Genomic DNA, 15838 nt, shown 5'->3' on the forward strand with positions numbered 1-15838 from the left:
TTTGATTTCAAGGAATTGATGAGTAAATAGAGCTTCTCAAGCAGAATTTAGATAAATTATTTCTAATTAAATCTAATTGCAAAATTTATTAAAATTAGATCATGATGGTCTTGCAACTTTCAAGTCACGAGAATTGAAGAGTAAAGTAGGTGAGCACTTACAATTCAATACTATCTTTCAAATTGCATGGCATGAAATTAACTATCTTTCTTTAAATAAAAAAAACATGAGGGGTTGGATCGTATTTCAAGATATTGGTCAAATAACTTGAATATGTTGCTATGTTTTCTGAGTGGTAATTAAGGTGAAGGTGTGATTCTAGGGTTTGTTAGCTTATAAGGATGATGAGATAGGTTCGTTAAGACTTTGTGTTCACAAATTGAGAATAGAAAATTCATTGATGGCATGAATAAATTTGATAAGTTGCATGAGAGGACAATGTGGAGGAGTATTAATGCTCTGTTTGTTTCAAGGAAAACGAATTCCTGGAATTCGATGTTTGGTTGAAACAGTAAGTCAACGGAATCACTGCTTTGAGAAAGGAAATTAAAGAAAGGAAGTTTCAACTGTAGCAGCGAATTATAATTCACTGCTACTGTAGCAGTGATGCAGAGATGGCGTGGCATGGGATGTTGGGCTTCAGAATTCCAAAAGGGAGCCTAAGAGTAGTTTGGGTGAGGAATTAAGAGCATTGGCACAGTAATAAACCATTATTTGACTAGGAATTGTTATGTTTTGTTTTTATATATTAGTTGATTTAATAAGAAAAATAAACCACTAGTTAAAACATCAAAACCTAAAATACTATTTAAAACTTATAAACTCACACCACTCGATGAGAAATTAGCTAGTTTTATTTTAATCAGATAATAAAGAAATAGATAATGATAACAAATGGGTTAAATTTTTTTAAAACAAAGGTGATACATAACAATAAAATAGGAAAATATATTTTTATAAAAGGAGACAAATAATTTAATTCAATTCTCAACCTACATCGGGTCAATCCAAATTAGAATAACAAATCTGTAACTCAAGGAGCAAATTAAAGATAGGCCAACTCGAATTAATATGTCAAGCTTACGACCCGAGTCATGAGATGAAGATAACATGATAGAAAAGAAAATATAAAAACCATAAAGCTGAAAATAAATTAAGTTAAAAAAATAATATAAACACGCAATAACTTTTCGAACTCGTGACCCTGAATATTAGATTGAAAGAACCTTATATAGAAAAATGACAAAGTTCAATTTCAATTAGATGTTGAAGAATTAACTTGGAAAAAGAATATTAATTATATAAAAGGATAAAAAAAATAACAATTAAAAGAATAAAATTAAAATTAAAATACAAAATAAGTTTTATTTTTTATTGAAGGGTACTGAAATGAAAAAGAAAAATTAATTGAACAAAAGGAACAAAAAAATAAATAAAAAATAAGGATTAAAATTGAAATAAAAAATAAAAAAACAATTTTTTTTATTAATAGATGAAATTGAAAACAAATCAATTTAACAAAAGACTCAAAAACAATAATCAAAATAACAAGGACTAAATTAAAAGTAATAATATTTGGCAAATTAGGATTGAAAAATGAAATTAAAATAAACAAATATTTTATAAAAGGGCCAAAAATAAAAATTAAAAATCAAAAATAAAAAAAATAAGAACAGAAGTTGAAAGATCAACAAAAAAAAGTGTCAAGATGTAATTTTTAAAGGAGGAAAGAGAAAAAAAATCCACCGACAACAAACCACTACCACCTACACACGTATCGCAACTTCTAAAAGAGGACGTCGAAGAGTGCACCACACATGCCCCAACATTTTTCATTATTATTTTTTATATTTAATAAAATATAAAACTACCTCTAAATTCATCTAATAATATCTAAAAAAACCATTTCAAAAAGATGAAAATTCCTTTGACACTAGTTTTAATTTTATTTTTATTTTTAAGGATATTTTGATAATTTTATTGTGCATTTTATTTTTTTTATACTTGGTTAAATACCCAATTTCCCCTAAGCTAAATTTATAGTAATAAAATAAATCATTGTATACTAAATTTCCTCATGCACAAGTTCTAATTTTTTTATTTCTAAAGATAATTTGATTGTTTTACTTGCATTTAAAATTATAAAAAAAAACTTATTTATTTATGATTAATTTAGTAATGATTAGAAGATCTTATGAAAAAACCTACATTCCGCTAATAGCTAGTGCAAGGATTTTTTGTGAGAATGGCAATATCGTCATTCTAATGTTCCATTAAACAATATCCAGGAGTAGTATACAGCAATATCCTCTGGACAAAGAAGCAGAGGATCGGCTTGTCTGGAAAGCCAATAACACAGGAAGATACTCGGTTAAATCTCTATGTGGGCTTTTATCTCCTAGTTCTCCATTGAACACTGTCTTCTCCTTTAAGGGGATTTGGAGAGGTCTCGTCCCACCTAAAGTAGAGGTTTTTTGCTGGATGGCCATCATCAACAAAATCAACACCCGCAGCATGTTAGTTAAAAGAGGCATACTGGATATCTCAGCTGCAATCTGTCCGATCTGCTTGGCTGAGGAAGAAATGGTCGACCACCTTTTTATTCATTGCTACAAGCACTGGCTCATTTGGTCCAAAATCATCAATTGGTGGGGCTTAGCTTGGTGTTGTCCAAGGAACTTGGCAAATCTCTTCTCTCAGTGGGACTCTTTGGTTTATGGCAAATTTCAGAAAAAAGTATGGGTGATGTTGTTCTTTTCTGCGACATGGTCTATGTGGCTTCTTCGCAATGATGTAATATTTAAGCAGAAGATCCCAGATTATGATACTTTGTTCTTCATTATTGTTACTCGGCTTTGCTTATGGTTAAAGGCTATTGAATCGGATTTTCCCTACTCCTCCTCAGATTTGCTTCGATCTGCTGAAGGTCTGGTTCGGTGGACTAATTCTCAAAAGTTGAGGATTGGTATTATATGGTCTCCCCCTATGACGAATAGATTCAAATGGAATGTTGATGGATCCTCTATCGGAAAACCTGGCCCCTCCGGAATAGGTGGTGTTTTGCGGAATCATCATGGAATACTTTTAGGTATTTTTTCTATGCCGATTGGGATCTTAGACTCTAATGTAGCTGAGCTGAGAGCAGTAGTCAAAGCTATCGAATTGTCAGCCTCTAACTGCTTCTTACATCATAAACATATTATTATCGAATCTGATTCTGCCAATGTCATTAGCTGGATGAATAATTCTTATAATAGGCCTTGGATTCATCATAAACTCTTCTCTTCAGCTCAGAGGCTAGCTTCATGTTTTGATTCAATCACCTACTCTCATTCTTACCGGGAAAGCAATCACATGGCAGATCATCTCGCTAAACAAGGAGTGCACAGAATATCTGATTTTGTGGCTTGGTTATGACCCTCATAGATAATTTATCGGTACTTTGTTTAATCCAATGCAGATTATGTTGATTGGGGCATTCTTTTGGCTCCTATGCAGGAACCAGATGGTGGAAGGTTTTTATTGAGTTTGTAGGGTTTATGTTATATAGGTTTGCTAGCTAATTCAGCAAACTTTTTCTCTGTGTAATGATTGCATTGCACAATTTTGCATTACTTAATAATAACAGCTTCTTTCAAAAAAACAATATCCAGGAGTTTATATCTATAGTTTTTTCCAAAGCATAATTAGCTCTTATTAATATTAAATTGTTATTGTAAATTGGTTTGTGATTGATAATTTAATATTTTAGGTTAATTTATTATTTTGTAAGCATTCAACCATATCTCCAACAAACAAAGCAAGAGAAAAAACCAAAATGTATTGTGAAAATTCATAGTCATATATGTCTACGTATATAATGATTTAAACACCTCTCTCTTATTTTTTTGTGACATCACAGGGGAATGATCTAAATGACAGTAAAAATTGATAGATTGAATAAGCATGGCTTTTTGTTAATTCGTGCTATATTAGATAAAATTTCTAGTAATATCATTAGGATTAAAAGAGTAGCTTTTTGTTTTCCATTATTGAGTATCCTTGAGGACAAAAATGATTTCACTGAGAGGGATATTTTTGTAGACTTTGATATGTTTTTTTTTTCTCCAGTTATTTCTATGATGTCCATTTCCTTGTTGTAACCTTGTGATTAGTCTATTGGTAAGGACTATAGTATATGTAGCCATTGAAGCTTACTAATTAATGGCATAACTAATTCAAGTTTAGCGTTTAGAATCTTAAAAATCAACCTTTAATGGAGGAGTTCGCCGGAGCTACTGGTTTTGGTGAGAGGCTTGATAGTAGTACAGATGGGAGAGATGAGTGTTTTTCTTTTCTTTTGTTTTTGTGTGGCGTGTGCTGGTGAGCGGGGGGGAAGACGGATTTTTTTGGCTTTTTTCTGTTTTTTTTCATCAAATTACTAATTCTTTTTTTTTATATATGCTTAATTATAACTTTTTTGACGCATTAGTTTTTGAAAAAGAATTTGTACAAATGAAGAGATAATATATCGCTTTAGGTCAAATCATCGGAGGTGACGCCAAACTTAGTCCCGTCTTAGAGAATTTTTCTTTTTTTGCACACACATATATATAGACATTTTATTGCTGAAAAATGAAAATTACATCAATTTCATAGACATTTTATTTATAGAAAAAAAAAATTACATCTTATTCGTACAAAAAATGATGATAAAATACCAATGTTTATTTGCCCTTATCGCTCTACAAACAAATGAACCGAATAATAAATAGCCAACTCGCTGTCTGAAATCAGATCCCAAGCTATCTAAATCTCTTCTCCGCCAGCTCGTTTCTCCATTTCTTCTCCAAATAAATCTCAGCCCTAAGGAACTACTTTAACCCTTCACCAATTGATGAGGGAAAGCCATAGACCATGCATATTACAGGTCTCATATTCACGAAGAACCTTCAAACTAATTTAATTATATAAATTAATGTGTAGTGACAAAATCACCTTAATTAATCTTTATATCTCGAAATCGCACTGAAACATGGGTGGCACAAACGAGTTGAGGTCGCCAAAAATCATGTCGTCTCCTTGATCCCCGTAGCTACTTGAATCGTGACAGTCAAAATATGTCTGGACGTCTTCAAGGAAGCTACATGGTGTCAGGTCTAAGCCCGACGGTGGGGTTGGTGGGCAATCTGTCACTGCTGTCATCTCCATCATCTCCTTGAACTTGGATGATTGAAGTAAGAGCCCTAGGGCAGATGAAGGATTCGTTGCTGGCCGTGGTTGAGTTAATGTAGTTTCACTAGGCTGGTAGGTTTGCTGGTTTTGAAGGAAGGTTGTTCCAAGCTGATCTTGGTTAGGGTTAGGATGAGTTGAATTATCAGTGCCTATGATAGGGTTAGGGAGATCTAGATCATTTTTGTTACCACTGTTATTTTGATTGGGTTTTAGCCATTTGATGTACCGGCTAAGATCGAAGCTGGTAACAGCATTCAGGCCACGGTACTCTATAGCCGCCATACCGTAAGCGGTGGCAGCTTCTTCTTGAGTAGCTGCAAAAATCAATGAGACATAATCAGTGCTGGTTTTCCTTCCATTAAATTAAAGATAAATTGATTGAAGTTAGGATCATCCGTTTGCGTGCAGAATCGGCAGTTTGAAAACTTTTCTTCGCGCAGGCTACTAATATATAAGGGTTAATTAATTAGTGGATGGCTTCGCAAGAAAAAAATCGGTTGATCAATGTTGGGATTCATTTTGCATGTAAAAGGATGGTGGGAGCTTGAGAATTTCTGTGCATGCGATGTAATGTCGTTAATGAACTCGTTCATTTCTCTGGAATGTGCATGATAGCATTAATTCGAGAGGTATTTGTCCCAAGAGATCAGAAAGAGAATCCCAAGGTATAGATTCATATCGGCCGGTCCACCGGTGCGCCTGATGAAACAATAAGTAATACAATGGTACTATCATTTTTAGGAAAGGAAGAGAAAAAAAATTAAGAATATATAAAAGTAATAAATTTGATCAAGCAGAAGAACTTATAGTAACAATTAATGAAGCCATGCAAATGATTTATAACCTAGTAACGCCACGATAAATGGAGCTGCGTTGAGGAGGAGAGTCTCTTGGAACACTTCTCCTTGTTCGTTTCACCTTGGTGACGCCATTAGTCGTGTTATTATTGTTACTTGCTGTGTTTTTTGTGTTCTGCTGTGATAATTTCGCCATGAAAACTTAGCCGCTCGCGTCTAATAGCTAGATTAAAATGGGATAAAATCTGAGAGATATGACTGAGCTCTCCAATGAGGAGGCTTTTAAAGGAATGACAGGGAAGAATAGGGTTAGAAAAGCGTGTGCTGTCAAATAATAAGAAATGGCCGGCGAGTGAGTGAACTGTCTTGGAGGCCGTCTGCAGTAACCGGCCCTTGTGGTTTCTTCTCTCTTGTCTTTACCTATACATTGTTTTTTTCCCCTCGTGCCAACGAGGTTGTAGTTTCCTGCTCCTCGTAAAATATCTTAATTTCGAGGGTTTTGTTTGTATAAAAAAAGAAAAGAAATATTATTTTTTTTATTCATAATATATTAACACTTTAATGCAACATTATCATGTTATGTTTGGTGAAGCGAAGGCTTAATGTCGTAAATCAGTGTAACTTTAAAAAATGTAAGAAATCAATTCTACGTACACATGGATTATGGACCTAAGTGATTGAAGGGACTTGTTTCCTTTCTCCACACCAGGATTCAAGTCCCACTTGTGTACGTCTGTCATCCTCACGGTGCCTTACATGTTCACTGGGTTTGCAGGATGTTCAGTGAGCCCGGAGATTAGTTGTGGTGCGCGCAAACTGACCCGGGACACCTCCGGGTTAAAAAAAACAAAGAAATCAATTCCACGCGTGGAGATGGTGACACGTATGGACTTATTAGAATAGCTGGAGTGTTGAAGACGAAGATTTCAATGTACCATCATCCGTCATCCATGGGAATAATTTGCCAATGCTTTTTATTTATTTGCTTGTCGAAAATAGATTACTTCATAATCAATACCATCGTTCTCTCGGTGATTTTACCTGCATCTTCTAAAAAGACGAAAATATGTTTTTTTTTTTATAGTGTGGTAATAAACCGAAAGTCGATTCAGAATCCAATCTGCCTTCTCGAAAAAAAAAATCAAATAAAACATATTTACATTTTAATTGAAATTATGGTCATGCATTATTATATCCAGTAATTAAATATAAATAAAAGTGCTTAGTCTCAATTAATGGTGTGTGTATATATAGAATTTCCTAAAAGAAACTCTCATCTTCAATGTCATTGGATGGAATTAAGCTTGATTAATTGTGTTTTTAAAAAAATTAATTTTTTTTAAATTAATATTTTTAAATTATTTTAATACGCTAATATTAAATATATTTTTTAAAAAATAAAAATAATAATATTTTAATATATTTTAAAAAATAATCCCAACAACTTGTAAATAGAAAAGACGAACTTCACGTAACTTTCAGAAGGAAATATTGAATTGACGTTTACAGTTGGTAAAGCCAACTCTTCATTCATTGCTGGACTGCGGCTGGCTAGCTAATTTACCCCAAATTAATCAATCTTTATATTTTACAATTATATAGCACACAGAAAAAAAACTTCATACTGTTAAAACAAGTAATCACACGAAAAAACAATTAATCTTTATATTTATATTTTACAATTAATCACACGAAAAAACAAGTGAAAACTGCACGGATAAGAGAATTGTAAGAACTTACTCATGCGTAGAGCTATGACTGTCAACATCTAAACCACAGGTAGTTAGGGATTCCAGGTTTTGACTTTTCTTTTTCATGATACAAGAAAATATATATATATATATTAAAAGAAAACGAGGGACGGTTCGTTTGAGCTGCCGTAGCATTTCAATTAAGGGAACTGCAAAAGCCCAAAAGGTTTGCACCCCTCATCTTTTTTATTTTTATTATTAATATAATTATTCAAGCTAATTTATATATATTTAGTTAATTTTATAGATTTTAAAATTAATAACTATTTAAATTCTCAATAATTATCATATTCATAATCACAAAACTCGGAATTAAAATCACATGAAATACAAACCTTTTAATTCTATGCTTTTATCACTACCATTTAAAATATAGCTGTTTTTTTTTTCTTTTTTCTTCCTTTTCTTTTAACAAGTCATGGTGTATTTTTTCAAGTTATGTGAAGTTAGATTGAGATGCCACGTGTATAATATTTTTTTATATAATTAACTAACATATTTTATGATAGATTATTTGTAAGTACAAATATTTCATCATATTTTTTAGCCCGGTGATCGTCAATACAAACATTATCTGTTTTCCATGCAATCAAGCATGTAATGAATATTTTAGTTCTGCCTAATATTCACTAAAATATTTCACATTTTTAATAGTAAAAATATTAATATTTTTATCAGTTAATTTTCATATAATCGAGATATAAATAAACATGACTTTCATGTTTATATAATCAAATCATGTTATAATTTTCTCTCATTTAACTCTCATTCTTGTATATTTTTTTTATAATGTCTTTCATGCTTTTACTTATTCAAGTAAGAGAATCTCTTATATAATCAAATCCAAAGCGTTTGAGAATACACACACACGCACTCTCTCTCTCTCTCTCTCTCAACGAGCCCATCTGCTACATCAACTTGTCATAGCATTTATTCGAAAAAAGAAATTCATGGCATTTATTCTTACGTATTTATCATCAAGGTATGGGTCTAGTGGCCGAGGAATGCAGATGCTATACCCCATGCCAGTGATTGTGATTGTGATTGTGTGTGTGTGTGTTATATGTGTGCGTGTTTGTTTTAGGAAAATTTCAAAAATAAAAAGAATTATTAACATTGATTAAATATTAAAATAAAAAATTAATCTTTATAGTAAAAATTAAAAATAAATACATATACAAATGTTTTACACTAATTATCCTTTTATTTTATTTTTTTTTTTATATAACAAATCAAACTAGTATCTTTAAACTATCATGCACCTAAAACAAAAGTAAAAAAACCAATCACCATTTAAAAAACAAAGTTAACTTAATAGAAATAATTAATGAAAAAGGATAAAAATAATAATAAAAAAAAAGAGGTTGGACACTGATGGATCTAGTTTTTATTTTATTTTTGCCTTAAAAATAAATGATTTTATTTTTTTTATTAAGTGGATGATAAGTTTCTTTTAATTATAAGCGACTTATCCCTTATCGAGTTATTGCTCGAAATCTGACCACTATTATGACGCCCCCTTTAAAACACAAAAATCAATTGAACATAATTTTTCAAAAGCATTTCGATCAATTTTTTAGGCATGTTTTATAAAAAAAAAAATCACAACTATCACACTTAAAATATGTTAACACAAAAAATAATGAGTTTCATTATTAAAAATGCCTATTCACCAACTTTATTTGTCCTTCATTGTTTTTAAATAACCTTTTCTTTTATTTTTCTAATCTAGAGACTAAAATATTAATAAAATAAAATTTTAAATTAAAATTAAAATAATTACAGAGTAAGAAAATAAAAGGCAAGTGGATTATACATAAAGTGTTCTAGTTAGTTTGAGATTCTCCGTTGGATTTCTTGTTTTATACTTTAGTTATCTATTGTTAAAATTTTTGTTTCCTTAATTTTTTTTATTAAACTAGTTATTATTTTGGGCGTAAAACTACAATTGAAAAAAAAAAACTAAGATGAAAATGAATTTTTTTTTACTATTATGAATTGTTAAGTTGTTTATTTAAACATGATAGAAAGTATTGAAATAAATATAAGCTTCGTTTTGGCATGGAGCGTCAACTTTACTATGAGCATAAAATAATAAAAAGAAAAAGAAACTTTACCTCTTGCTGTTTAATTAACAAAAATCTAAAGGTAAGGGGTTTTATTGTAGTTGTAGAAACAAATCACTATTTTTTATAATAATATAATGGCAATATTATTTATTAATTATAAAATCTTTATACTAAGTATTGGGAGCAAAATGATCTTTATACCATGATACAATTATCTTTTATAAATTATACGAGGTTATATTAGTTATTTTTTTTTTTTCACAGTAAAATTACTAATTCAACCCTAAAAAAAATAGATTATCTTTAAATCATGAATGTTCTAGTCTTGCTTTTTTTATCTTTTTACCATGGTTATTTATAATATCAAGTTAATTAAGAGCATGTTTATATTTTTATAAATTTTAATTATTAAAAAAGCCTTGATGGTGTGTTCATGGCATGTACTAGCAAGTGGGCTGTCTCTACGCATTTTGGGTGGTGTGAATTTAGTATATCTTTTTAATTTTTAATTTGAACTAAAGGTTGATTAAGATGTAGTCAATGATAGCATTGTTTAGGACACCGGATTAAGGAAATCTAAGCAATCATGCTCATCATAGAATAATAATTTAGTATATCATTTTAATTTTCAATCAATCTCTCGTTAAAAATGTTTTTTTATCGGAAACACTTTTTCCATGTTAAGTTAGTTTTACTCACAAAAACTAAATTTCAATCATGCACAATGAAGTTGTCAAAGCAAAAATTGCCTACACACACGTTTATGCAATGGAAAAGGGGGCAAAATATACTTTATTTAATCATGATTCTATTTAAAAATAAGTTTATTAAACTCAGCAATAAAATTTACTTTGTTACACGGGTTAATTTAAATTAATTAAAACAATATTATTTTTATTTTATTTATATAAAATATTAAAGTAATATATCATTTTGAAAAAAAATTAAGTTATAATTTTGACCAAGTATATTACTTTATTTAGGTCAATTTCCACTCAGTATTTTTAAAAAACCCAGCTAAAAATAAACAAAGTGAATCTAGCAACCAAACCTAGTTTAATGCTTGGAGGATTGTCGTCCATCAATCATATATTTCTCCTATCATTGTTTTCTACAAGTCAAGTTGGTTGCCTAACTCTGTCTTGTAACTTTCTTCGTAGATTGATTGGTTGAAATACACACACATAATGGTGACAAGGTTTTTGAATTTGTTTCTTAATGATTATGAGTTTAAATCTTTTTAGCGTTATTATAAATTTACATAATTATTAACTTTAAAATCATAAGATTAGTTAAAATATACGCAAATTGATTCGGACATCTATATCATTAAAAAAAATAAAATAACTGTTAGTGTTAGACTACATATTAAATCAAGTTTTTATTAGACATAAATAATATATATATATATATATATATATTATAAATTAGGTTGATGTGATATAATTGATTTTGAATATACTATTACTGTTTGTGTTAGACTACAGAATTTGAATATACATTTTTTTAAAAAAAAAACATTCTTAAAAAACATACTTTACTGTAATAGTAAACACGCCATTAATGGAACATATAACAAGTATAAAGCACCAAAGATTCAAAGCATAGAAAGCCTAATTCCAATCTAAATCAGGGAGTAGCCACAACAAATTGATGAATTCCTGGTTCAGCTCACCTAAATTACATTTCTCACCTTCCTCCCATTTTGATTTTTCACACACTCAAACATTAAATAAGAGAGAACAACACTTTACCCTCGCACGTGGCAGTGTACCCTAAAAGCAATAATCCCCCGCACTCAACTCCATTCTTATTCACTGACGTGTCCATGATTCCCTGGCAAGGAAAATAATTTATTTTAATAAAAACCTAATTAACTCGATCGAATCTTGAATGATCCAATTAATTTCATTAATCTTGTACCGATTTAACACTAAAAATTCAAAATATTATAATTTTTTTTTAAAATTACTCGCTATTAATCTACCAATCCAATAACCCAATAATTTTTTTAACCGTACCGGATGAAGTATCATAGATATACTTTTAGATTAGCTCACCAAAGTGTGTACTATGATATCTTTAATTTCAAGATTCAAAAGATAATATGTCAATAAGAATGAGCAAACAGAAAATCCAACCAATAACTTAATGAAACGTGTAAAACCTAAGCTAAGATCATTACAGCTAATTATTCCTTTCGAGAACAGCTCACGCGCTTCTAATCATTACAGCTAATTAGTCATGTCTATAAATATTATACCATCAAAGCATGGTGAATCCTAAATCCACAGAGAGCTGTCCTGTCATAAAATTATCCCCGCCTGAAACAAACCCAAAATATATCCGGGAAATTCCTCGCCGGAAAAGGTATTTTCCGGCGAGATTTCGTGGTCTGGGATAGAATGAGGAAAAACGCGAAGAAGGTGAACCAGCAAGTGAAGATGGATCAGTACTCAATGGACGAGAAAACAGAAAAAGTGAAAAATTCAAAGCAGAGAATGAAGAAGAGGTCGAGATTATTGACTTACAAAGAGTTGCCAGATTATTTGCAAGATAATGAGTATATATTGGATCACTATCGATGCGAATGGCCTTTAAAGGATGCATTTCTTAGCGTATTTTCTTGGCACAACGAAACTCTCAATGTCTGGACGTAAGTGTTTAATTATTCATTTACAGATCAAATAACATGAATACTGTGTTTTTTATATAAATTACTGTGAAATGAAACTTGAAAATTTACTTGTGCCTGCAGCCATTTAGGGGGTTTCTTAATATTTCTGGGATTGCTGGTTTTGAGTTTCACGGAGGAGAGCACGGAGAATATTGAAGGTTTAATCACCAGTTTCTCCAGGTTTCTTTTACTTTGTAATTTCTTTTCTTTTCTTTTTCATTTTTGGTTCGATGAGGGATGGTTTTTTGAGTTGATTTTTTTTTTTTTGGTGCGGGACTGACAGAGAAAAAGTTTCTGGACCGCTGATGACACTAACGATGATGAAGAAGAATCAAGACTTGAACGTCTCTGATAATCATATGTTTCCTGTAAGTTTTTTTTATTTTCACTTGGTCTTTCAGCTTTCTACTGTTCTTTGAAGATGATGATTATAAGGAATGATTGTGTGATAGGTAGGGACGGCATCTTGTGATTTTTTATTCCATTAATAACTCTTGGCCACACCATGTGATGATGCACTGATGGTGTATTTTAAATTTCTCTGTTCTTTTTTAAAAAAGGAAATCTTTTGTGATGTTATCCTCTTTGAACTGTTCTACCTTTTTGAATTGGTCTGAAAGATAAGTAATTGAAGATTTCAATCTTCATAGTAAATGGTTTATGGAAAAACCATGTTTTAGAAAATTCTTGATTTTTTTTTTTTTTTTAAATTAATTTTTTTTTATGTTTTTGAATTATTTTAATGTATTTATATCATGAATAAATTTTAAACAATAAAAAATATTATTTTAATATAAATATATTTTAAAAAATAATTAGCCTTTATTTTTTTATTTATAAAAAATATGTTAAAATATATTTTTTTAATTTTTGATATGATATATTAAAATTATAAAAATATTAAAAAAATAATTTAATTTTTTTCAAATTAAAATAATTAGAAAAGAAAGAAAAAGAATCAATCTCGTACGCCCACGCCCCGTGCATTGGATGGCGTGTACACCACGTGAAATCCCTGTGCGTCTAGGGATATGGAATTGAAATGGTCAAAAAGAACATTATATTTATCATATCTTTACGATAAAGAAGAGTTAGCACTGGGGGCGGTGTCGATCTGTGTGTGATCCTTGTCGTGTAAAAGTTTCCACAAGGAAATGAAAGATTCCTTCCGTGATTTCTTTACCGCCATTACCACGAATAGGGAAGCAGCTCAGCACCTGGCATATCTCCTCTTTTCTCAAATCTTTGCATGTATGACAAATGTTTTTGCTTTTATTGTTGCTGAGACTTGAGATGCTTGTCTTAGAGAGGGATTGCTTTGTGTCATGTTATTGCACTCAAGAACAGTGAACGAAAACTGACAAAAATCGAAATTTTTGCCTGGAAAAATTAAGAAGGATATGGATTATAGATGCAAGGGGGGTGGAAAATCTTTGCACTAGTAACATAAATCTTGTATAGGTATGTATTATCAGGAGATTTCATACATAAGAAAAAAATCATTTGCTTCTGCGCAGGATTCGGTCTTAACGAGGCACGTTTCACAGCAATCAGTCTTCCATAAGCAGGATGGATCTGATAAGGTTATTCCTAGATGGCCATGGTTTGTTTTCCTATCAGGGGCGATGATGTGCTTGGTCTGCAGCTCCCTCTCCCACCTCCTTGCTTGCCATTCCAGACGCTTCAATTTGTTCTTCTGGCGCCTGGATTACGCTGGCATCTCCCTTATGATAGTTTGTTCATTCTTTGCTCCGATCTATTATGCCTTCTATTGCAACCCCTATCCACGGTTCTTTTATCTAACCTCCATAACTGTGATCGGTGTACTTGCAATCATCACCCTCCTTGCGCCTGTTTTTTCCACTCCTCGTTTCAGACCTTTCAGGGCCGCCCTCTTCCTCATCATGGGTTTTTCAGGGGTGATTCCGGCAGCACACGCAGTTGTCCTCCACTGGGGGCATCCACATATATTTGTATCCCTCGGATATGAGCTTGTTATGGCAATTTTCTACACTGCAGGAGTTGGTTTTTATGTCACTAGAATACCAGAACGTTTGAAGCCTGGTGCATTTGACATTGCTGGGCACAGCCACCAGATTTTTCACGTGTTTGTTGTTCTAGCAGCGCTTTCTCACTGTGCGGCCACACTAGTTATGATGGATTTTCGCCGGAGATCTCCAGCGTGTGCATGTTAATTAGGCATTTTGCACTTAGCTCTCTACTTATTGACAGCAGTGAAAGCATGTGTTCATGAATTCTCTCTCGTGTTGTAAGACGTACCTTCATTGTATTATTATGAAGAAGTATCTTTAGTTCGACTCAAAATAGAGAATAGTTCCTTCATATTCTTCGCAATCATGATGGATTTTAGCACGTAATTAGCTATGTGGCTTGTGCTTTCCTTCATGCAGAATTATTTTTTCAATGAAAAAAAGAAAAAGAAAAAATATCCAATCATTTACAATATATTTTTTGGAATCCAAGATAAAATTATAATCGTAAACCAAAAACTCTCTCCATGTATTTAATTATATAAATTAAGAATCATATATAATAATAAAGGTAAAAAAAAATCATTGAATTAAATCAAAAAATTAAGAGATAAATGTCTTTTAAGATATAGAAGCTTGCATTATAGATAATGAATTTGGTTGTGTTGAATAACTTTACTTATTGGAATTAAATTTTTCATAATTGAATGATAATAATAAAAAAAATACAAAGAAAGCGGGTTAGATTAATTTTTTTTTAACACAAAAAATCCATGCATTGTTAAGATGTTTTGTAAGAGAAATAACAATAATAATCATGAATTTAAAATCTAACATATATTGGATGATATTTTTTTATAAATATATTGAGATGATAACATATTATATCAACCTAAGTAAATTTGGGTTACGAAACTGCGATAACTCTATATAAAGTAAATTGAAATAAATTACGACATTCAATTCTTAATCAATTCAATGTTAAATGAAGAAATTGAAAATACAAATATTCAACTAAAAAAAAAAAAAATACCCAAGTTAACCAGATTAATTTGTAAAATCTACAATTTGAGTTTAGATCTAATTTTGTTAAAGTTTGATAACAAGAATAGTTTTTCTAAATTCAAGTAAAAACCCTTTTAAAAGCAAAAAAAACAATATTTTTTTAATTAGTTTTAAAGGGTTAAAAATATAATAAATTAAAAAAAAAAAAGTCAAGTATTTGGGTCCGTCTACATGTTTGGCTCATAAAAAACCTAATGCTAGGCCCATGAAAGAGGGCTAGCCTTTGGGCCAAGCCTTTTTTTCCCTAATATTAGAGGGCACTTTAAAAAGAAAA

At 30.9% G+C, this 15838-nt stretch overlaps 2 protein-coding genes across 2 annotated transcripts; one reads left to right on the forward strand and one right to left on the reverse strand.

Annotated features, from left to right (window-relative positions):
* Nucleotides 1-4719: 4719 nt before the first annotated feature.
* Nucleotides 4720-6959, reverse strand: LOC118034231 (AP2-like ethylene-responsive transcription factor At1g16060). Its single transcript, XM_035039466.2, has 2 exons — nt 6947-6959; nt 4720-5528 (listed from the first exon to the last, which is right to left on the reverse strand). The coding sequence occupies exons 1-2, from the start codon at nt 6957-6959 to the stop codon at nt 4990-4992; spliced, it is 552 nt and encodes a 183-aa protein (XP_034895357.1). The 3' UTR covers nt 4720-4989.
* A 5147-nt stretch (nt 6960-12106) lies between these two features.
* On the forward strand, nt 12107-14851 carry LOC118034261 (heptahelical transmembrane protein 2). Its single transcript, XM_035039504.2, has 4 exons — nt 12107-12487; nt 12590-12688; nt 12792-12876; nt 14026-14851. Exons 1-4 carry the CDS (start codon nt 12237-12239, stop codon nt 14701-14703), a joined length of 1113 nt encoding a protein of 370 aa, XP_034895395.1. The 5' UTR covers nt 12107-12236; the 3' UTR covers nt 14704-14851.
* The last annotated feature ends 987 nt before the right edge of the window (nt 14852-15838 follow it).

Source organism: Populus alba, chromosome 18, assembly GCF_005239225.2.
Source record: "Populus alba chromosome 18, ASM523922v2, whole genome shotgun sequence".
Lineage (NCBI taxonomy): Eukaryota > Viridiplantae > Streptophyta > Magnoliopsida > Malpighiales > Salicaceae > Populus > Populus alba.